Source organism: Lissotriton vulgaris, chromosome 1_1 (genome assembly GCF_964263255.1).
Source record: "Lissotriton vulgaris chromosome 1_1, aLisVul1.2, whole genome shotgun sequence".
NCBI classification, from domain to species: domain Eukaryota; kingdom Metazoa; phylum Chordata; class Amphibia; order Caudata; family Salamandridae; genus Lissotriton; species Lissotriton vulgaris.
Window position 1 is genome coordinate 1,918,195,642 of NC_141685.1, and position 24,579 is coordinate 1,918,220,220.

The 24,579-nt window shown below is 45.8% G+C and overlaps 1 protein-coding gene across 1 annotated transcript in view; it reads left to right on the top strand.

Moving 5' to 3' along the window:
• The window catches only part of ZDHHC17 (zDHHC palmitoyltransferase 17), a 520,726-nt gene that overhangs the window by 235,902 nt on the left and 260,245 nt on the right, over positions 1–24,579 (top strand). Inside the window, exons 9-10 of the mRNA XM_086919563.1 lie at positions 725–867; positions 19,318–19,418. Coding sequence (XP_086775689.1) covers positions 725–867; positions 19,318–19,418 — 244 coding nt within the window. The remainder of the gene's footprint in view (positions 1–724; positions 868–19,317; positions 19,419–24,579) is intronic.

The following is a 24,579-nucleotide window of genomic DNA, read 5'->3' on the forward strand; positions in this document are numbered from 1 at the left end:
ATCGAAATCTCTTTTGGGGCATAGCCTCCCCATTTAAAGGGCATTTTCCATTCTGGGACATAGGGCATAAATCCAGTCGAAGTTTGTATAGATGAGACTTACACCTATAATTTTTTAGGCATAAATGGCTTCGCATATATACAAAGCAAAAATCTGAGTTGGAGTAGAGCAGGCAACCAAAGTAGATGCTACAAAAGGAAATAAAAAAAGAAGGTAGACTTAATAGGTGTGATGGTCTTGTCTCAACTTCAGATCGAACAAAAATTACCGTGTGGATAGGCAGATTTCGAAATCCTTCCACTGTTCGAAAAAGGAAGCCGAAGTTTGATTGCCCTGTACAGCATCATATGAAAGCTCATGTTAGTTAGAATACATTTGTGTGTGCTGTTGAATTGATTTTTCTTATTTTTTCCATTTTATTATATGTTAAAGGTTCAGGGGTTCTGCCTATGGAGATCAGTAAAGACAAAACTCAAGGTAGAGAATTTATAGGTTTGCTTTTATGTTTAGTCTGTGATCCTAACTTGTTGATTTCCCCATATATCTTGATGATATTTATAATTAAAAAATTAATATTGGTTATCGGAAAATGTTTTACATAAGTGGTTAGTAACATGCTCCAGCCTGAATATATGCAGGAAATAAAAGGATTGTAGAAATGAAACGGTAATTTAATCTTATTGAAAAGAATGAATAGTTAATGAAATAAAATTTCTTTCATCAGGAATTCCGACAGAAAGTGATGTTGGGTACTCCTTTCCTGGTCATTTGGTTAGTTGGTTTCATAGCAGACCTTGACATTGATTCCTGGCTCATTAAAGGGCTAATGTATGGTGGTGTTTGGGCTGTGGTACAGTTTCTTTCAAAGTAAGTATTGTTTTTTTTCAATTAAACTGTGCCTTATCGCTTAAAAAGCAATGTTCTTGTGTGTATGTTTCCCCTTACTAAAAATGCCTTTGAATTTATACCTTGGCTGTGATATTTGCTACACAGTTAAGGTGGCTGTCTTGGCTAATGTTGTTAAAGGAAACCGTGTCTCTGTGAGTTCTAGGATGTACTAGTTTTGCAAGCAGCAAAGATGCTGCCCTTGTACCGTTGACAGACTTTGCAATTGAGTTAGCATTGTCGTTTTTACAGATCAAAGGTTTTCTGCCTTGATTAGACGATTGCAGACATTTAAAAAAAAATTAGGTTCTGTGAAAACCTATTGATTCATAGTTTGGATGCAAAGATGTACATGTAAGGCAGTCTCTGTATAACCTGCACATAAGAAAATCAAAATGATTGTTTGATTCTCTTTATCCTTTTCATGAACCTTTCACTAATTATTCTGAATAAAAATATTGTTGTTCATACTAAGGTGCTTTGGCAAACTCTGCTCTCCTTTCAGTCCAATCATTTAAATAGAATGTGCCGGCCATAACAAAAAAATGGGCTACTGGCCACTGGCCATTACCTTGCATCTGGCTGGAGTTTTAAGGCAGGACCATGATGATTGGGATAAAGATGTAGTTGCTCTTGAAAGCAGGTGAACACTGAAAGACCCTGGTGATTCCTTATTGGGGTAGCCTTGCTGGAGCAGGTGTCTGTGGGTGTAACATGGATGAAAGAGTTGGCCGTTGGTGAAGATGATTGTTGGGAATTGGTACCCGAATCGCACATCTCTTGAACTTAGTAATGTCTGTATGTGTGCTTGACCCCCACTCTTGCCATTTTATTGCAATCTCATTTATTGATGAAGGGCTAAGGCGGGTGTTCACATAGTTTGGGGGCAAAGGGTGAACTGAGCACGAGTTTTGTCCTCACTGACCTTACAACAAATCTTGAATCCTAGAACGCAAATCGTAATTTTGTAAACTTAAGGAGGAAAAGTACCTAGCAAAGGAACTTCTTCCAAGTGTGCTAGAAATTCTATGACGGGATGGGGCAGCAAAATAGTCCCATCAACACAACAGAATGACCTTAGGATGGAAGGACAAATGATGGGTACCACAAACACCGGTATTATTCTGCAGTTCATTAGTGGCACCGAACTGCCCAGCAAACAAGATTAGGGCCTTTCAAAGACAAGACCTCTGAAATGAAATTGACTGGGTTAAGGAGTTTGAGGGTCATGTTGTAGAGCTTAGAGGGTGAGGGGAAATTGATGCGGACTACAGTTGAGTGAATTGTGGCTTTGTTCCACTCACTGGAATGGGGCAGACAGAAGGCCAAACTTAGAGAAATAACCTGTTGATTGTGTAATTGTGAGAGGGATATGCGGGTGAACACCGGTGAAGTTCTTGGAGGACTGAATCCGGATGCCAATACCTGGAGAAGACCTGTCTGCCTGTTTTGTGATTGAAAGGATCCACAAAGCTCTATTACAGAAACCAACACCTGAAGTCTCCCTCCACTATTAGATGCCAGAAACCTCAATGAAGGGTCCAGAGTCACAACCCTAAAGATGGCCAGGGAGAAGACAGATATATTTTGAATCATCCCAGATCATGTTCTTTTCACCTTATACCAAACTGGTACAAAAACAATGGGAAGAGCCCTTGAGGAGGTAAAGCACAAAATGAAAGCACAAAATGAGAGAAATGTAGCTTCTGTGTGATCTCCTTTACTAGTCAGACTCAAGTTAATATTTAACTCAAAGGCCCTTGTTTTTGACACTCCAGAGTCTGCCTGTGACTAGGTTGTGAAAAGGAAGGAGTTGAAACTGCCGGTCTGCTCCCAATACAACCCCATAGCTGGAGGAACGACTAGTGGAAGCGTCGCAACACAAATGATGAGGAATCGTTGAAAGGAGAATGAAACACGATCCATGGGGCCAAGAGATGATGGAGAGGAATGAGAGAGCAGCGATTCGAGCTCGGACCAGGAACAAGGGTCACTGCTAGATGGGGTGGTAGCCCACCCTGACTAAGGGTCCTTTACAAGATATACATGATGTATATACTTTGGAGTGTGTTGAATTGTAGGTTTCATCTTGCTTGACTCACCACGGAGTACTACAACTATGGGTTGCACCTAAATGCTTTATGTTTTTTTTTTTTTTTTTTTTTTTTGGTAGACCTTTATTGTACATTATACATTTACACAGCGGTGTGCCTACAACCCGCTTATAGGGCCGGCCGCTATCAGAGCACCACAGAATAGGCAGGGCAAACAATACACCTTTCCAGTTCAAACGCATATGCCGTGTAAGCTAAGCCCATGAAGGCACCACAAATGTTTCAGAAGCAGTGTCCAAGGTACACTATCAATTTCGGCCGTATAGCCCTTATGTGATCTCGGTCTTTTTCCATTTTTTGCAGAACCAAAGTTAACCGACAACCAACCCCAACACCCTCCCATCCCTCCCTGTCCTGGTCCTAACGAAGACTCCAAATCTAGCAAGTGCATAGACCATATGTCAGCCGGTTCAATAGGGTACAGCAAGTATATGAACGAGTTGGGCTTTACCCCACAGTTTCTCTTACAACATCCACATTAGTACGGAGCAGCAAAGGGTAGCAAAGTCTCATCATTTCTCAGGGTAAGTGCGAGAGTCCCAGAGGGTACCACTAGCCATACATCCCACATAGCAGGGAAGTCCCACACATATTGAGTTCTCATTCAAGCAGACTCCTGGTCCCCCCCCGGCAAATCAACTATCTCACTCCTTTCGCTATCAGAATCGTCCAGTGACAGCACATATAGCGTAAACGGCTCCCACACATCCCGTGGGCGAGATTTCTCTGGCAGCCCCTCATAATAGCAGTGCAGTTGGTCGCTACAGTAGGCCATGTCATTCAGCCACAGCTGTACATTGGGCGCCCTTCTCCCCCCCCATCCAATAGCGACCCTCCTCTTAGCCAATTGTAAAGCCAGGACCACAAGCCGTCTCGACTGGGCTGTTACCCCAGAAGCAATGCCCAAGAGGCAGAGACGCACGTCCAGTTTTACCTCGCTGGAGATCATGACAGTCAGTCTCTCAGTCACCTCCTTCCAAAAGTCATACACACGCGGACAGCCCCAGGCCAGGTGTATAAAATCGGCATCGTCAGCACCACATCGGACACATTGGGCACTAGCCCGGAGCCCATATCTGACCAGCTGGACCGGCGTGTAATACCATTGGTGCAGAAATTTAAAGTGCAGAAGGCGAAAGTTGCCATTAATCACATATCCCCCAGTCATGTTACAGCATTCCTCCCATTCATCATCGCTCAGAGGTTCCGGTAGGTTCTTATCCCAGCGTGCCCTGGCCAAGTCCGCCCCTCCTCCTTCATCCTCCTGCGCAGCCTTATAAAGTTTAGAGAGTAATTTAGTTCTATCTTTGGCTGTGTAGAGCAGCTGTAACGCCCCAAGCGTTAATGGCTCCGCCGGATACGTCGGAAACAAATCTCGTACTGCTGCCCTCAAGCGTGCATAAACAAAGGTAGTCATAGCTGTGTTAGTGGAGCATGCTGTCATGTCCTGTAAAGTGAGAAAGGATGCCCCCGGGAAGAGATCCCCCATGGCCTGAACTCCAGCTTCCCTCAAAACCTGCAATCCCCCGGTCTCACTGGACACTGAAATATCTGAGTGGTACAGTAGTGGCATAGCCGGAGCATATAACGGCAATCTGGCAGCCCGTCTACCAAGGTCCTCCCAAGCGGATGCCGTGCGTCGCACAGTATCGATCTCCCCTTTCTCGAATACCGAATGTTTGTTAGCTATCATCGCCCTTAGTGGATACGGCAAGACTGCACTAGCCTCAAGCGCCACATGTGGAGTATACGGCGGAGCATGTATCCAGTAACTAGCAAATTGAGCTTGCGCGCATAGATAATAAAGCTTCATGTCCGGCAAGGCGAACCCACCCAGTGCATGCGGCTTGATCATGACTTCCCAAGTCACACGCGGTTTCTTGCCGGCCCAGGTGAGCGAAATCAAAAGTGACTTCAGCCGTGCGAAAAAATGCGACTTCAACGGGACAGGGATATTCACAAATAGATAAAGAAATTTCGGCAGCACTACCATTTTGATCAAAGAGGTTCGATCAGCGAGTGTCAGAGGGAGCCGAGTCCATCTCGCCACCTGATCCTCCAGCTTAGAGATGGCTACCCCATAGTTAGCCCTTATGACTTCCTGGCAGTCCCTATGCACCCAGATGCCCAGATAGCGAACCGATTCCGTCGCCCACTCCAGAGGGAACTCCAGCGGAATTTGGCTAGTCGCATCCGTGAGTGGGAGTATTACAGATTTGTCCCAGTTGATAGTCAACCCGGAGTGCCGACCAAACTTAATGAATTCGCGGAGTATATTTTCAAGATGAAGCACCGGGTCTCTTACATACAGGACCATGTCGTCCGCATACATCGACACAGCCAGAGATCTGAGGGGGAACTTCAACGCTGCTTCCGCATACCTCTGCCGCAGAATACAGGCCAAAGGTTCCATCATGATGGCAAATAATAGCGGCGACAGAGGACACCCCTGCCTTGTCCCCCTCTGGATCGGGAATGAAGAGGAGACATGTCCGTTGACCCTGACTCTTGCAGTCGGCGCAGTGTACAATAGAGCGATAAGTGAAGTGAAGAAAAAAGGCACCCCCATCCGGTGCAGGACTGTTAGCATATATTTCCATGCCACCGAATCAAAGGCCTTGGCCGCGTCTAGCATGACTGCAGCTGCAGGAAGGTCTGGTTTAAGCAGGTGCAATACTGCGAAAAGTGCCCGCAGATTATGCGTCGTGGACCTGAGAGGGATGAAACCTGATTGGTCCGGCAGGACCATGACTGGCAGGAGGAGACGCAGTCTCGTAGCTAACACTTTGGCAATGATTTTGACATCAGTATTCATAAGTGAGAGGGGACGATACGAATCACATTTATCTGGCGGTTTCCCAGGTTTAGGCAGCGCCACCAAGAGTGCCTCTCTCATGGTCGCTGGGAGTCTTCCGCGCTCAAACGCTTCTTCCAAGACCTGCGCCAGCTGTGGAATCGGGATATCCGCATATTTTTTATAAAATTCGGAGGGTAGGCCATCCGTGCCGGCCGCCTTCCCATTCGGAAGTGCCGCAATGGCGTCCCTGAATTCAGCTTCTGTAATATGGTGCATTAGGAATTCTTGCTGACCTCTGGAAAGCCACACCAAGGTGACTCCCTCTAGGTACCGGTTCACTTCCTCCTCGTCAGCCGTGTCCCTCTGTTCATAGAGTTGCGCATAATGCTTCGAGAAGCAAGCTAAGATACCCTCAGTGTTAGTCACCACCTCCCCCTGATCCACGATCTCTTGCACCGTGCAGTGACATGCCCACGGCTCCCTGATGCGATCCGCCAGTCCCTTTCCTGGCCTGCCCCCTTCTCCATAATATCTAGCAGTAGCGTGTTTAGCCAAGAACTTCACTTCTTGCTCCGGCAACTCATTGTACTCAGTGACCTTCAATCTGATGTCTGCAAGCATCGTGCCCTCCGCACCCCCTTCCAACCGTCGCTCGAGGGATAGCAACTCCCTTTCCAGCCTGGACATGGAGTCCCTGATGGACGTGAGTACCCCTGACCTTAAACCTATACATGCACCTCTCACCGTCACCTTAAAGGCCTCCCACACCGTACTTACATCTTCAACAGATCCCACATTATTAACAAAGAACTCCTCCACGATCTGTCCCAGGCGCTCAGAAAGCACTTGGTCGGTCAGTATCCCCGGAGAGAGTCTCCAAGTGAAAGGGGCCGGAGCATGTGATGGAATCTGCAATACCAGTGTAGCAGGTGCGTGATCTGAGATAGTGCGAGGCAAATGAGTAGCGTCCACCACCCAACCACTCACATCCCTAGTCGCCAGCCAGAAGTCCAGTCTGGACCATGTATCGTGTGCTGAAGTGTAGCAAGTACCCACTCGCGCAGTTGGATTACGTAGTCTCCACACATCCAGCAGTTGCAACCCAGTCATACCCTCGCACACCGCTTCCGCAGCCTTTCTGCGCACAACAGGTCTGTCATGTTTCTTGTCCAGTTCTGAATCCAGCGTGACATTCCAATCCCCCCCGCATAAGATAGCTGACGGTGCAAGCAAATAAAGTTTGTTCCAGAGCATAACATAGAAATCAGGATCATCAATATTTGGACCATACACATTTAGCAATGTGATCAGCGTACCACATAATTTGCCCTGTACAATAATAAACCTTCCTTCCTGGTCAATTTCCTCATGTACCACTTCAAAGGATATATTTCTCTTGATCAAAATCATCACCCCCCCGAGCATAGGAAGAGTACTTAGTGGCCAGTCGCACCCCCGCCCATTGTCTACCCACCATTTCAGCCGCCCTGCCCTGAAGGTGTGTTTCCTGAAGGAATACCACCTGTGCGCCATGTCGATTCAAAAATGCAAGCATTTGTCTTGTCTTTTGTGGCCTATTAAGACCCCGCACATTCCAAGTTACGCATGTGACCTTACCCCCCCTGTCCATATCTCCCTTTCTGTAAGCCTCCCAAAAGGCAATAGAGCAGCCCCCCTGCCCACCCCAGAAATCTCACCTCTGCACCCCGTAAACCATAAGCAACAGGAGTATCTCCGTAGAAAAAGCCGACTCTCAACCAGGGGAGTCGAGCGTATGTTATCAGCATCTCAGACCCCTCATCCCAGACCAGGAAAGAAAACAATCCCCCAACCGCCCTCAAATCCCCGTCCCCCATCCCACCACCCACTTCAGCGCACCCAATTTGCCAAAGCCATCCCGAAACCCAACTCTGCCCAACCCCCAACAATTCAAACAACAGTGTGTGGGGATCTCCCATATCGGGGGCGTAGTGGCACACTTCTCCCGCCAGGAAGTGACGGGAGTGCGGACCACACTCAATAAGAACATCTCCAACCTCACAACCCTTATCTCGTAATCAAAACACCCAGTAGTGAGCCAACAATTTGCAGTACATTGCCAGGAGAGCCCCTGATGTGTCCACAACCAATAGCGCTATAGACGCAGCTGAAAGCATTGCCATCCCGCAGGGCAGCCCCAGTATGAGCCCCCCCAGAGCCCACCACCCGGCCAGTCTTTCAATCATGAACACTGGGGACAGAGCCAGCCAATCGTAAGGCATCAGCAGGTATAAAGATGCCACCCGCCAGCTCCTCCCTCCTTCCACAATGTCCATGTTCTCGCTCTTAAACAATTCCGGCCTCAGTGGGCTCCTCAACTTTGTTAAGGAAAAAGCAGATGAGAGGCCGCGGGGGAGAACCCAGCAAGGTGCCCCGCAGCAGTGCCCTTGTCGTAGTCAATCAGTCGAAGCAGCTCACGCGGCCTCGTCCTGCCCCTCATCCTCAGCCACATGTCCCCCGCCCGGCTCTTTGGCGCGTTTTTTCAATTTTTTGGCGTAGTCCATTGCTGCCTTGGGGGAAGAAAAAATCTTATTATCCGACGGTGGCCCTATCCGCAGGCGTGCAGGATATAACATGGCGTACGCAACATCATTAGTCCTCAGCAGTTGTTTCACCGGGGCAAATTCTTTACGGGCTGTTTGCACCGCCATGGTGAAGTCGGGGTAGAACTCAAGCCGGTTGCCCTGATATTCAATGGAGCCCTTCTCCCTGGCGAGCCGAAGAATAGTGTCTCTGTCCCTATAGTTCAGAATTCTGGCTACTATTGGCCGCGGCGGCGCCCCAGGTGGTGGACGTTTGGCCAGTGAGCGATGGGCGCGCTCCACTCTGAAGACTCTAGACAGCTGATCCGCTCCAAATATGTCAATGAGCATCCTTTCCATATAGTCCTCCATGCGTCCTACGTTCGTGGATTCCGGCAGGCCCGTGACCCTTACGTTGTTCCTTCTGGACCTCCCTTCCAACTCCTCGTTCTTCGCCTGTATGACCGCCAGCACCCTTTCCATGTTGAATACTTTAGACGAGACGGTGGCCAGCCCGTCCTCTGTGGCAGACACCCTCTGCTCCACTTCCCCCATTCGCTCGTTTTGGCGGTCAAATTGCGTCGCCATTTGGTCGAGGCGGTGATTGACTGATTCCATGGTGCCCTCGATGGATTGTAGGGTTTTTTGCATAGCTACTAACGTGGATTCCAGATTCGGGGCGCCCCCCCCCCCCTGTTCAGTGTCAGCTGGAGCCTGGGAGGTCATGAGTGCAGTCTTTTTTGCCTCAAAGGTGATCTTCGGCTGGTTCCTGTCCGGTCGGCCCATGGTGGCAGATCACTCAGCACAGCCAAATACACAATTTAGCAGATCCGACGTGCCAGTCGAAGTCTGTTGTAATTACCAGGCGGCCTTCACAGTCTCAGCCCACTGCAGTGTACTTTTCTGCAGTTCAGTTAAGGTCTCCGCGCTTGACAGTAATCAGCACCCCCAAATGATCCTAGATGGCCTCACCGCTCCCCCCCCCCCCAGTGCTGCGAGTCGGGGTCTGCCAGCCGGTAGCTCTATGTTCATCAAGGCCCCCCCAGCAATCCTTCACCTCTAGCCTCGGGTCACAGCACACCAGTCGGTGTCCGGTAGCTTCAAGTCCGCGGTGTGAATCAGCAATTTGGCGGGCTCCCCATAGACGTTTAAGCAACCAACATGACCATGTAAGGCAGCAGTGTAGTAGTGTAGTAGCGGACAGCCTAGCTCGCAATCATCGACCGTAATCAGTGTCACCACCGCTCCGCTTTAGCACTCCGCCGACCCCCTCTCCCTGCCCCCACCAGAATCGGCTCACGCGGCGCGGCCCCGGCAGGCCCGGCGCCACCTCCGCAGCCCCGGGCTTGCGTAGCGCCCCGCCCCACTCACCAACTCCGGCAGGGCCGGGTCCAGGCCGCTCTCCGCTCCGGCGTCTCTCCGGGGCCACACCGCAGGATGACTCCGCCTCGATTCCGCCGGTCACAGCCCTCTCCTCCGCAGGCCAGCAGCTTCAGGATCCAGCGGGCGCCCAAGTCGGCCCGCAGCGGTAGTCCGGTTCCACGAGGCGCGAGTGTTGCAGGCGGCAGGCTCCTGGCTCGGAGCTATCCGTCCCCAAGTGCGCTCAGGACAGCCTCGGCCTCCGGACAAAAGGTATGCAGCGGGCCCCCGATGTCAGCGGGGCCCCCCCAGCTCAATTACAGGGTGCAGGCTGAAAAGAATGTAGGATTAATGGACAAATATTATGTGGTCCCGACAGAGCCTCACGCAAGTGCGGCCATCTTGTCTGGCGCCCTCTAGCGCCCCCATGCTTTATGGTTAATATTTATGCACTTGACTGTTCTTTCTGCTTTTAGGAAGTGTCAAAAATTGTTTTCTTTTAAATCGCACAAGACATTCGCAATGACACCGTGTCTGCCAGTGCAGCCCCTAGGTACCATCACGGCGACATCGCAACTATTGACGTCGTGGCGAAATTGGTGGAAATATATAAAAAATATTAGTGAATCCTTAATACTCACTGTTAAAGCTATTGAGATTCTGATAAATGTGTTTGTACAGTTATTTAGAGAGTGAGTTATCTACTGTGATGGTTAGAATTAATGATCTAGTTAGCAAACTTTGAATGTGGGAGTGGCTATTGAATTCCTGGTTTGTTTTCAGTTATCGCGAAGGGTTCCGGGGGAAGGGATCACGATTACTGACGTCATTGCGATCTCCGGACTCGCCGCCAATATATAAAATATGTTTTAGAGATGGTTTTTATAGAAACTCTCTAGAAAAAACATGACTTTAGAGAATACTGTAAGAAGCCCCTAGTTTGTAAAATACTGTAGGTTGTGTGTAATATGTATGCATATATGTGTTCTCACTTTATGGAAACGACGCGATCCTCACGGTTAACTACATCATCGTGACGTCCCGAATAAAACGGCAAAAAATAGGCCGGAATGATGGTTTTTAAAGAAACTTCGCAGAAAAATAAGAATTTAAAACATGCTTTGAAAGAAATATGTATATAGTAATATTTGTTGTGCAATGTTCAGAATGGATTTTTTTACATCTTATTTTTGGATGTGTTTGTGTCATTGAATGTCTGCCTTTCTGTTCTGTTTTCGGAACGTCTGTGGTGATTGCAAACATAAACGTAAAGAAAAAAAAGTTTATTAATCCACTGAAGAAAATACAAAGCTATAAAAATACCCCTCACAAAAGGCTTTTTAAATAGAAAATATAATTTAAAAACCTTAAAAATAAAAAAAATAAAAATCATAGGTTACATAGACTTTATAGTTCGGGAATAGAATTTGTAAAACCTTATAAATTAGCTGAAAAAAACCAAGGTTACAGGGGCGTTCTAGTCAGGAAATATAATTTAAAAAAACTTAGAAATTCAGTGAAAAAAACAGGGGTGTTACAGTTGGGCTGATATTTTACTTGTACACAACCAGAGAAATTTTGCAGTTATAGTTAGTCGAGCTAACTATAACTCCCGTTCTCGCAATGCACTGTTTATGACCTAAACCCATCATTCACAAATCGTGATGTCTCATCATTTGGGTCTGGCCTCCTCTCGCCAGGGACCTCAGTCTGGGAGATTGACTGGGGTACCCTTAGCTGATAGAAGAGCTAGAGGATGGCTGTTGACTCCATGAAACCCAAAGGCACAACTACATATTGTGTGAAGAGGATTATTTACTCAAAAGAAATAGAAAAGGCAGCGCTGAATGATACAAAACGGTGTGTTTAAAAATGACTAAGAGAACTCTATAACCAGTTTATTCTAAGAGTGCCATAGTCAAGATTAAAAAGCAGTATGCTAACACTTGAAGATGTCAAATGTTAAGCAGTGAAATTAGGTCGACATGTTTCTGCCCTCACAAGGATCTAACAATATCGGGGCATTCTTCAGGACCAAAACAATGAATTATTTAAAGCTGCTGCTAATAGTGAAAAACTATAAAGTGATAAAAATAAACTCAAGCATATACTCCACCGGTAATGTCCAACTGGGCAAGTTTGGAAGTGATTACCGGGTACCTGTAAAAACAATATACAATTAATAAAAACACCTACCCCATTCTCCAAAACAATAGCTGCTCTTATATGTGAGTGCTTCAATGAAACCCGAAAATGGTTTCAACCATGTATAAATAATACATACACTTACCCATATCAATTGGGTGTCACCCTCATCTCTACCTGGTCACTACTCAGGGAAGGGGGTCCGCTCTGTAACGAAAAAATTAATGCCCATGACGCAATCTGTCTAGGCACAACTATCCGTCATGTACTTCTCAATCCTTCAACGCCCAGCCACGTACAGTGCACCCTCAGTGAACCTGAAAACTCCTGTACTCATGGTTATAAACGCAACTCTGGTAGAACACAAGATAAAAACTAGTCTGATGTAATCCAATGCAAATAACGTATTCACTGAATATTTAAATGTGAAAGAAAAACAAGGGTCACATCTGTGTCATATATTAATTCTAGTGGCTCTGTTAGAGCGGCCAGTATAAGTGTCTTAAACAACTACCTATGGAAACCTGTAGGAAAATGCGTCGCAAATGTAGTAATTACCTGGTGTTGAGAAGCCAAGTCTAATGAACTGGCAATTCGGAAATCAGAAAGATTAATGGCTCTCGTGAAGTTCCATCAGTAACACAGTCTGTACTACTGGAAGACGAAAGGCTCTGAGTTCTTACATGAGCCAGCCTCTTAAATAGTCGTCTTGTATTTGTCATAAATGCTGCGTATATCTAAAGGATATAATTTTAGTGCTCATAGTGTGGAGACCTATCCCACTCTGGGTCAGAAGTCCTCATTACATGCGCTGCGTGTCACAAAGCACCTCAAGTAAAAGTTAACCCGTCAAAGATCGAGAAAGACCTAGCGAGATGAGGCCTTACCTGTCCGTCAGTACCCCAACAAGATCATTGAATAAAAACCTAAGAAATTCACTGAAAAAACCATAGGTTTCACACATGTTCTAGTTAGCTGGACATTTCACTCATACAAAACCATTGAAATTCCCCCGTTATAGTTGGTTCAGCTAACTATAACTTGCACGCCTTCAATGCACTGCTGATGACGTCTCATACTACATCACTCATGACCTGGTCAGTGACATCACTCATGACATTACTGATATCTCAAATGACATCACTCATGACATCATACTTGTGAAAGAGTGGCAGACCTCCTCTCACCCTAATATAACCTTTGATAGACACATTCAAAAATAGAAACTAAAATTTTCAAAAAAATGGAGATACCATTACCAGTTACCACAACCTATTCAGTAATTCCAACATCTACATACACATCCACTCATTCATCAACAGTTTCTATATAGTCACTCATACATGTACTCACTCATCATATCTACTCTTACACCTATACATCCTGTTACACACTGATACTCATCCATAGAGTTACTCACAAACATACTCACACATGCAAATAAACTATCAAACATCCATTTACTTGAATATACAGCTATACACACACCACTATACACACACCACTACACTTACTTCTACAGAAACGTACATATACTTACACTCTTAAACAATCACTTATAGAAACACATACTTATTTATGCAGGACCTCTTCCAATCTCTCACTCTCACATATACTCACTTATATACATCAATACTCTCCTATACTAGTTTAAAACATATGTAGTTTCTCATGAAGATACTATTGAGGCAGTCATTCACTCACTAACACACCCATGCACTCACTCATCCACCCATACAGTCCTGCACACATGCTGTCTTCAAAACACATACAAACAGTGAATCAGTCATTCATGCATCTGTGCGCTAAGAAATACCCCCCAACAAACCATATAGACACTCATTCTGATACTCAAAAAACCAACTAATAACCCATATAGACACTCATGTAGCTAATCACCAACCCATGCAGCCACTTATAGACAAATTGAGACACTGATACATATATTTACATATTTAAACATTACTCGCCAAGACATGTATTCACTAAGATACACTTAATAAGTCAGTTATACAATCAATTTTACAAAAAGAAACATCCATTTAGACACTAATTTACCCATTTAGACACTAATTTACCCATTTATTCTTCCATCGACCTTTAGATATACATATAAAAAATATTTTTTTTTTTTAGAAAGACACACATTCACTGGATGATGTCATCAGTGATGTCTTCAGTGATGTCATTTGAGATGTCATCAGTGATCTCACTGACCAGGTCATGAGTGATGTAGTATGTGACGTCATCAGCAGTGCATTGCGGGTGCGCAAGTTATTGTTAGCTGAACTAACTATAACGGGGGAATTACAATGGTTATGTATGAGTGAAATGTCCAGCTAACTATAACATGTGTGAAACCTATGGTTTTTTCAGTGAATTTCTTAGGTTTTTAAATAATTCCTTTTCAGTGAATAAATATATATATATATATATATATATATATATATATATATATATATATATATATATATATATATATATAATTTGCCAACCCAGAACATTCGAGATTACCTCAAGTAAGGTGGATAAAAAGAGCACTCTTTCGTTATAGTCTTACAGGAGTCCACAACAAGGAGTAAATAAAGACACATACTAGTTTGAAATGTTTATTTCTAACGCTGTAATCTCATGCACAGTACCTTAGATAATACAACCAAACATATTATCAGAGACCAGGTTGTCAGCATTGGTACTATTCCATAAAATACAAAGGGAGAAAGCATCTCATATTGCTAACGGGAAACAGGTTTTAAATATACCTACATTTCACCCTCCCTACCTACCAGGATAGTTTATAACTACAGAAGGTCTACTAGGATTACATGGACGGCCCCATACCTCTGGTACTCAGCAGTAGTGGATCACATTGAGTTCTGCACAAACTGTCAGGATGCGAATGTTCGCCAACTGTGTGTAATTATGCCTCCACAATACATTAATAAACGCGCCTTACTCGTCTGAATCCAATCACCTCAGGAAAATGCCCTTAAAAAACTGGCATATTCTGAAAACGGATCCAGTCATAAAGGAAGATATACCAGCAAGACCACAGGTAACTTTCTGTAAGGCGAGGTCTCTGAAAGGCCTACTAGTAAGGAGTCATTTTGAAAAGACGGCACCCAGAGTAGGAACACTTAGAGAAATGAAGGGCTTTTTCCCCTGTAGCAGGTGTAAGGCCTGTGCTGGAAGTAAACGAGTTTTAACATAGTCTACCTGGGACTGTGAAAACTAGAATGATTGATAAATTCATTACTTGCAGCACACCGTACGCAGTCTACTGTTTGGTCTGCCCCTGTGGCTTATGCTACATTGGTAGTACCATTCATCAGTTGAAGATTAGGATCCTTGAACACTTGAGGGCAATTGATAAGGCTGATCTGCTTATCCTGTCGCTAGACACTTTGCAGAAGTTCATCATAGCGATAGGAATAGACTGCAGTACTTCGAATTGGACTTCGTCCCAAGTAACATTAACGGTGGCGATAGGCTAAGGAAACTCAGGCGCCTAGAGTCCAGATATATAATAGATCTGATGACGACATCGCCCAAGGGTCTAAATAGTGGGGAAGAGCTGGCGGTACACTTGGGGAAATGATAGGAAACACACTTCTTCCCAAAGTATCTAACTGTTCAGAGAAAACATTTGCCCATTCGAAGTGGGGACATAAGGGTGACTATGTGATTGGGGGACTGTACGTCTGAAATAATAATTCTGCAATGATTTCTGGAAAGTAGTAAGGTCGCTGTACCCTTTGGATTATATGAGTGAAGTTATTGAACTTATGAATTATGAATTTTAAACGGGATTGACTGATGCATAGGGGTTACTTGCCGATACACTGCTTGATTCGAATTTGGTATGGTGCACTAGGAATGTACGGTGGGAAACATTTTCTACACATTACAATAATTGTGCAATAAAAGCATTAGATTGTTGGAGCACTAATAAGTGTGATAAATGTGGCGCAACATTCCTAGTGGCCTTCCCCTACAGATGTGGACTGTGGGGAGACTAGCCGATAAACGGCTATATATAAACTACGTGACCACTTGGGGAGAGACCGTTTGATAATTTGACGATTTGTGATGGTATAATCGAAGGATACAATTGCACTCGTTTATGGATACTATGTTAATATTTACTTGCAGTGAGAAATGCGAGACTCTAAGATGGCGGGTCGTTTCTCAATAGAAATGTGAGGAAATTTTAGGATGGCGGCTATTTTCCTCAGTGGTCCCTGTCTCCTTTTGATGTCAATGTATACAAACACAGAAACTTTATTAACATGCTGGCTGGTGGGATGTAATCAACACTAATGAAGGCTTGTAGCTGAAACGCGTTTGTCGAAAATAAAGAGAATTATGCTGTGTCCCCCTCTGTGAGTGAGGTAATTCTTAAATGGAATTTTTAAAGTTGGAGCGTTCATGTTTATTAATTTAAGTTCCATGCACATCATCTTATCCAATCAAATATGTTCTTCTGCTTGCTGTCCTCCATTTTAGTTCCCTTTCATCTTATAAACTGCCTCATTCTACTGCAGCCTTCTCTCCTGTGCTACTCCTCCTTCCCTCCAACATGGTCATAGTGCGGATTATGGGTCATACTTTAGTGTTTTGAGAATTGCAGATCCCAAACCAAAAGCACATATTACCAACGGCTTTTCCTCAACCAAAATCATTTATGTAAAACAATACCACATTTAATACAGTAGGCGTCTAACTGTCTACATGGGTATCTAAGAGAGTGTGGCAGTGCAACTTATGGGTCTGTGAGAAGATGTGCGAGTGGGTGTTTAAGAGGCAGTATGGTCTCTTACTGGATGTATGAGGAGTGGCAGTATGGACAGCGGACAGAGTTTGTGAGTGTGTGACTGCGAAAGTGAATAGATATTTGGCTGTGTTGGTGTGTGAGTAGGTGTCACAGACTAGATGGGTGTGTGAATAGTTGTGTGTGACTGGGTGCGTCAAGGGCTGAGTGGTAATATGGCTATATGAGTTGCTGTTTCAGGGGCTGCATGGGTGTGTTAGTGGCTCTGTGGGTGTGTGAGTGTCTTTGTGGGTCTGTGAGTGGGTATATGACTCTGGGTCTGTGAGTGGGTGTGGGATTGTGTGGGTCTGTGAATGTGTGTGAATCTGATTGGGTGTGTGAGTGTCTGTGTGGGTCTCTGAGTGGGTGTGTGAGTCCTCTATGTGTATGTCACTGGGTGTATGAATGCCTGTGTGGGTCTCTGAGTGAGTGTGTGAGTGGCTGTGAGTTCTTGTGTGGGTCTGTGAGTGGGTGTGTAAGTGTTTGTGCAGGTCTGTGTGTGGGTGCGCAAGTGCTTTTGTGGGTCTGTAAGTGGGTGTGTGAGTGGCTATATGGTCTGTTAATGGGTCTGTCAGTGCTTGCATGGCTGTGAGTCCTAACTTTTAACTGCCTACTGGAGACCGCCAGTAGGTAATCCATCTTTATAGATAGATGAATAGATATAATATGTACATATGTGGGCTTGTGGCGGTGACCATTGGGTGGAATCGGACCTCAGATTTATTTACGGTGTTACACAATATGGAGGGTGACTAAGCTTAAAACATTCATCCTTCTGCAAGAGGAGTGCAAGCTTCTGCAGTCCCAGCTATTCAGATTTGCACAGCTATGTTGAGCCTTAGTGACTTGCTGAATAGGAAACCATGGTATAGCTAATAAGGCTGACAAAATTAAATGAAATTAAATTCCACATTTGTAAAGCCTGAACTTAACACCACCCTAAGCGTATCCAGGCGCTGGTGGGTCGTCAGGGAGATTAAGTGAGCTATTGCCTAGAGTCGCAATATGTTGAGCTGAGCTGCTGCCGGGGATTGAACTGTGAGCCCCTGCGCCGGAGGCAGCCACTCTGGCCGCGACGCCACACTCTCCATTGCCTAGCGGGGAGGTGCAATTGATTTGCAGAACCCTAACAACATTCCCAAAAAGAACATGAATAACCTGGAGAACATGAGCTGGGGTGTGACATTAATGCACTAACGGGAACTGGCAATAAATGCAAGTCTGTGTTTTGTACAATTGAAACTACTACACAGGGCCTTTTATAATTGAAGCATGTTACTAAAATGCATTTAGCTGAGACAGCTACTTGCACGAAGACTGGGACTGAGGAGGACACTTTCTGGCGCATTATATGTTGGTGTCATGTTATCCAAGCTTACTGCGGGGGCATAACAAGGGAGTCATCTGCAATATTGGACAATGAGATTGCAATTATGACTCCAACATTTGTTTTACTGAGTATTTCAATAATGATTTACTTCTAGAGAGGATGCTGTTCTTCACTTTGAGGCTCATGAATGCAAAGAGCAACATTTCCCGTGAGTGAGGTAACTAGCACTGCATAGTGAAATTGAATTCACAAATTCAAATTTGAAATGTGAATGGAGGTGAGAGAGTTATGTATGAAAGTTGGGGGTGCCCTCAGAAATGTGGAAATGTTTGGGACCAATGGAGAGCCCGGTATGGCCTTTATTTGTATACATATTCTAGCACCCCTTCACCTTGCAACATTATTGGGTCACAAATATCTATGAACTTGTAGCCCGAACTGCAGAGATTTCAAGGAGTCATTTTCTAGCTCTAGTGCTTTCCAAAAGTGGATTTTATGCCACTACCAAGGCGTCCTATCTGCTTTGTCCATTTTCTCTAGTTAACCTCATTGATTACTACTTGGAATCAGTTATCCCTGGCTTACTTTTGAGCCTTATAGATGTAGTTATCAGATCTTCAACCGGTTTTTGAACACTCTCCAAAAACAGATTTCAGACTCAACACGATTGTCAGTCCCTTTTCAGTGACTGGTTTACCTCATACTTAGCAGGACAGAAACTAAACAAATGGTTAAAGAGCAGTTGTCGGTCTAAAAAAAAGTGTCTTACTGTTTCGTGGCCTGACCTAATATGTATGCAGTCAGGCTTAGGATTGACGTGGCTTTATTTGTATAATAATTGTTTTTTATATAACAGAAGTTGGGAAGGAAATGGGATAAGTGCCAGTGTCTGTTTTTATTATTTTACCTGATACTTAAATGTTTTTTGAAAACAAGTATTCCCAAAATGTTTCATTTGAATCAGGATTTAAAAGTTGATGTTATAATTGGTGCTGGAAAATACAGTTCTGGCAGGCAGGGGGCTTACATTTAATTTGCTTTGTGAACTGATCGTTACACATCATTAAATACATTTAGGACTTATTAGCAGATATGCTTGTACTTTATGTTCAGCTGTTAATAATGTATACATTGTTTTGTCTTGCTTATTTCACAGTGACTTTTTTGCATTTTGTTTTTTAGCGTGAAATATTGCTTTGTATATTTTGTAAAGTTTGGAATTGCAGACCAAAGAATCAGCCATGAGGTGACTTGAACTTTACTACAACACATTATAAAAATGTATACTGATGCTATATCCTTTTTCTGTTTTGCAGGGCATTCTTTGACCACTCCATGCACAGTGCTCTCCCTCTTGGAATTTACCTGGCAACTAAATTCTGGATGTATGTGACGTGGTTTTTCTGGTTTTGGAACGATATCCTTCTGATAAGTGTACTGCTTTTATTAAGCTCTTCAAATACATTTGAGCTTATATTGCAAGGGCAGAAGGTGAATTGAAATTTTCACAAACGAAAGAAAGCCTAACAATGTTTAAATCAATTGCCACTGCAGAACATTTTGTACTTGTTTTGTAAATTATCATTCAGTGTTTTTAGAAGTATATATGTTGTGGTTAAATGTATATGAAACTGCTAGTTCTTCCACTGAAGCATTGCAGGTCGGTGGTGTGTAGAAAATTGGCGGTAATCCACCTATTCTGCATGGAAATCCCTAATTTTTTACTTTGTCTGAACCCTGTTTTTTTGACTGATATTAGGGCTTTGTGCATTGTGGTAACTGCTATTTGGTATAGGTAAAGTTGGTGCCATAGATACCCGGGTTTAAGCAGAAAAAACTATTGTGGATAACCAGATCTTATTTCTTAAGTTGGTAGGGTTCACATTGTCCAAAATAAATATCCCAATTTCTGACTTGGTATAATTACTACATAGGTAAAAAAAACAAGCATTGGAAATGCAATAGGTCTCGGATTTATTTGATTTGGAGCTAATGGCATTGTAAATGGCAATGCTTTTAGCCATGTGTTATGGAGTGTATGCATGTGGTGTGTAGTGGAATTATGTGGGTTGGATTGGAATTGTAGCAATGGTGGCATGGTGCGCTTTAGATGAATATGTTTCAAAGTAAAGTGCACCGTGTTGCGATTGCTACAATAGTTAATTGTGGATGCGTTAACAATTGATGTGTGCACTGATGGCTGGTGTGTAAGCCTGTAGAAATTATGCACTGATGGCTGGTGGTTTGTGTGCCTGATGGAAGCGTGCACTGCCGGCTGGAGGTGTGTGCCTGGTGGAAGTGTGCACTGCCGGCTGGAGGTGTGTGCCTGGTGGACGCGTGCACTGACGGCTGGTGGTGGGTGTCCCTGGTAAAAGCGTACACAGACTGCTTGTGTGTGCCTGGTGAAAGCATGCACTGACGGCTGATGGTGTGTGTGCCTGGTGAAAGCGTGCACTGACGGCTGGTGGTGTGTGTGCCTGGTGAAAGCGTGCACTGATGGCTGGTGGTGTGTGCCTGGTTGAAGCCTACACTGACGGCTGGTGGTGTTTGTGCCAGTGAAACCGTGCACTGACGGCTGGTGGTGTTTGTTCCCGGTGAAAGCGTGCACTGGTGGGCTTACGTGTGTGTGTGGTTACGTATGCGTGTGTTATGTGTGTGTTACGTGTGTGTGTGTTTTTTCGTGTGTGTGTGTTACGTGTGTGTGTGGTTACGTGTGTGTGTGTGTGGTTACGTGTGTGTGTGTGTGTGGTTACGTGTGTGTGTGGTTGGGTGTGTGTGTGTGTGTGTGGTTGTGTGTGTGTGTGTGGTTAGGTGTGTGTGTGTGTGGTTAGGTGTGTGTGTGTGTGGTTAGGTGTGTGTGGTTAGGTGTGTGTGGTTAGGTAGGTGTGTGTGGTTAGGTGTGTGTGGTTAGGTGTGTGTGTGTGGTTAGGTGTGTGTGGTTAGGTGTGTGTGTGGTTAGGTGTGTGTGGTTAGGTGTGTGTGTGTGTGGTTAGGTGTGTGTGTGTGGTTAGGTGTGTGTGTGTGGTTAGGTGTGTGTGTGTGTGGTTAGGTGTGTGTGTGTGGTTAGGTGTGTGTGTGTGGTTAGGTGTGTGTGTGTGGTTAGGTGTGTGTGTGTGTGGTTAGGTGTGTGTGTGTGTGGTTAGGTGTGTGTGTGTGGTTAGGTGTGTGTGTGTGGTTAGGTGTGTGTGTGTGGTTAGGTGTGTGGTTAGGTGTGTGTGGTTAGGTGTGTGTGTGTGTGGTTAGGTGTGTGTGTGTGTGGTTAGGTGTGTGTGTGTGTGTGGTTAGGTGTGTGTGTGTGTGTGGTTAGGTGTGTGTGTGTGTGGTTAGGTGTGTGTGTGTGTGGTTAGGTGTGTGTGGTTAGGTGTGTGTGGTTAGGTGTGTGTGTGTGGTTAGGTGTGTGTGTGTGGTTAGGTGTGTGTGTGTGTGTGGTTAGGTGTGTGTGTGTGTGGTTAGGTGTGTGTGTGTGTGGTTAGGTGTGTGTGTGTGTGGTTAGGTGTGTGTGTGTGTGGTTAGGTGTGTGTGTGTGTGGTTAGGTGTGTGTGTGTGTGGTTAGGTGTGTGTGGTTAGGTGTGTGTGTGTGTGGTTAGGTGTGTGTGGTTAGGGGGGTGTGTGGGTGTGGTTAGGGGTGTGTGTGGGTGTGGTTAGGGGTGTGTGTGGGTGTGGTTAGGGGTGTGTGTGTGGTTAGGGGTGTGTGTGTGGTTAGGGGTGTGTGTGTGGTTAGGGGTGTGTGTGTGTGGTTAGGTGTGTGTGTGTGGTTAGGTGTGTGTGTGTGGTTAGGTGTGTGTGTGTGGTTACGTTGTGTGTGTGGGTGGTTACGTGCGTGTATGTGGTTACGTGTGTGTGTGGTTACGTGTGTGGATGCGTTAACAATTGATGTGTGCATTGATGGCTGATGGTGTGTAAGCCTGTCAAAATTATGCACTGATGGCTGGTGGTGTGTGTGCCTGGTTGAGGCGTGCACTGCCGGCTGGAGGTGTGTGCCTGGTGGAAGTGTGCAATGCCGGCTGGAGGTGTGTGTGCCTGGTGGACACGTGCACTGACCGCTGGTGGTGGGTGTCCTGGTAAAAGCGTGCACTGACGGCTGGTGGTGTGTTTGCCTGGTGAAAGCGTGCACTGATGGCTGGTGGTGTGTGTGCCTGGTGAAAGCGTGCACTGATGGCTGGTGTGTGTGTGTTTGGTGAAAGCGTGCACTGACATCTGCTGGTGTGTGCCTGGTTGAAGCCTGCACTGACGGCTGGTGGTGTTTGTGCCCGGTAAAACCGCGCACTGACGGCTGGTGGTGTTTGTTCCCGGTGAAAGCGTGCACTGACGACTTATGGTGTCTGTGTCTGGTGAAAGTGTGTGTGTGGTTACGTGTGTGTGTGTGGTTACGTGTGTGTGTGTGGTTACGTGTGTGTGTGTGTGTGTGTGTGGTTATGTGTGTGTGGTTACGTGTGTGGATGCGTTAACAATTGATGTGTGCACTGATGGCTGGTGGTGTGTAAGCCTGTAGAAATTATGCACTGATGGCTGGTGGTGTGTGTGTGCCTGGTGAAAGCGTGCACTGCCGGCTGGAGGTGTGTGTGCCTGGTGGACGCGTGCACTGAAGGCTGGTGGTGGGTGTCCCTGGTAAAAGCGTGCACAGACGGCTGGTGGTGTGTGTGCCTGGTGAAAGCGTGCACTGACGGCTGGTGGTGTGTGTGCCTGGTGAAAGCGTGCACTGACGGCTGGTGGTGTGTGTACCTGGTGAAAGCTTGCACTGATGGCTGGTGGTGTGTGTGTTTGGTGAAAGCGTGCACTGACATCTGCTGGTGTGTGCCTGGTTGAAGCCTGCACTGATGGCTGGTGATGTTTGTTCCCAGTGAAAGCGTGCACTGACGACTTATGGTGTCTGTGTCTGGTGAAAGTGTGCACTGATGGCGTGGTTACGTGTGTGCGTGGTTACGTGTGTGCGTGGTTACGTGTGTGCGTGGTTACGTGTGTGCGTGGTTACGTGTGTGCGTGGTTACGTGTGTGCGTGGTTACGTGTGTGCATGGTTACGTGTGTGCGTGGTTACGTTGTGTGCGTGGTTACGTTGTGTGCGTGGTTACGTTGTGTGCGTGGTTACGTTGTGTGTGTGGTTACGTTGTGTGTGTGGTTACGTTGTGTGTGTGGTTACGTTGTGTGTGTGGTTACGTTGTGTGTGTGGTTACGTTGTGTGTGTGGTTACGTTGTGTGTGTGTGTGGTTACGTGTGTGCGTGGTTACGTGTGTGCGTGGTTACGTTGTGTGTGTGGTTACGTTGTGTGTGCGTGGTTACGTGTGTGCGTGGTTACGTGTGTGCGTGGTTACGTGTGTGCGTGGTTACGTTGTGTGTGTGGTTACGTTGTGTGTGTGGTTATGTTGTGTGTGTGTGGTTATGTGTGTGGTTACGTACGTGTGTGGTTACGTGTGTGTGTGGTTACGTGTGTGTGTGGTTACGTGTGTGTGTGGTTACGTGTGTGTGGTTACGTGTGTGTGGTTACGTGTGTGTGTGTGTGGTTACGTGTGTGTGTGTGGTTACGTGTGTGTGTGGTTACGTGTGTGTGTGGTTACGTGTGTGTGTGGTTACGTGTGTGTGTGGTTACGTGTGTGTGTGTGGTTACGTGTGTGTGTGCGGTTACGTGGGTGTGTGTGGTTACGTGGGTGTGGTTACGTGTGTGTGTGTGGTTACGTGTGTGTGTGTGTGTGGTTACGTGTGTGTGGTTACGTGTGTGTGTGTGTGTGGTTACGTGTGTGTGTGTGACATGTGTGTGTGGTACGTGTGTGTGTGTGACGTGTGTGTGGTTATATGTGTGTGGTTATGCGTGTGTGGTTATGCGTGTGTGGTTATGCGTGTGTGGTTATGCGTGTGTAGTTATGCGTGTGTGGTTATGTGTGTGTGGTTATGCGTGTGTGGTTATGCGTGTGTGGTTATGCGTGTGTGGTTATGCGTGTGTGGTTACGCGTGTGTGGTTACGTGTGTGTGGTTACGTGTGTGTGTGGTTACGTGTGTGTGGTTACATGTGTGTGTGTGTGTGTGGTTACATGTGTGTGTGTGTGGTTACATGTGTGTGTGTGTGGTTACATGTGTGTGTGTGTGGTTACCTGCGTGTGTGGTTACGTGCGTGTGTGGTTACGTGCGTGTGTGTGGTTACGTGCATGTGTGGTTACGTGTGTGTGTGTGTGTGTGTGTGTGTGTGGTTACGTGTGTGTGTGTGGTTACGTGTGTGGTTACGTGTGTGTGTGTGTGTGGTTACGTGTGTGTGTGTGACATGTGTGTGTGGTACGTGTGTGGTTATGTGTGTGTGGTTATGTGTGTGTGGTTCTGTGTGTGTGTGTGGTTATGTGTGTGTGTGGTTATGTGTGTGTGTGTGGTTATGTGTGTGTGTGGTTATGTGTGTGTGGTTATGTGTGTGTGGTTACGTGTGTGTGTGTGGTTATGTGTGTGTGGTTACGTGTGTGTGTGTGTGTGGTTACGTGTGTGTGTGTGTGTGTGTGGTTACGTGTGTGTGTGTGTGTGTGGTTACGTGTGTGTGTGTGTGTGTGTGGTTACGTGTGTGTGTGTGTGGTTACGTGTGTGTGTGTGTGTGTGGTTACGT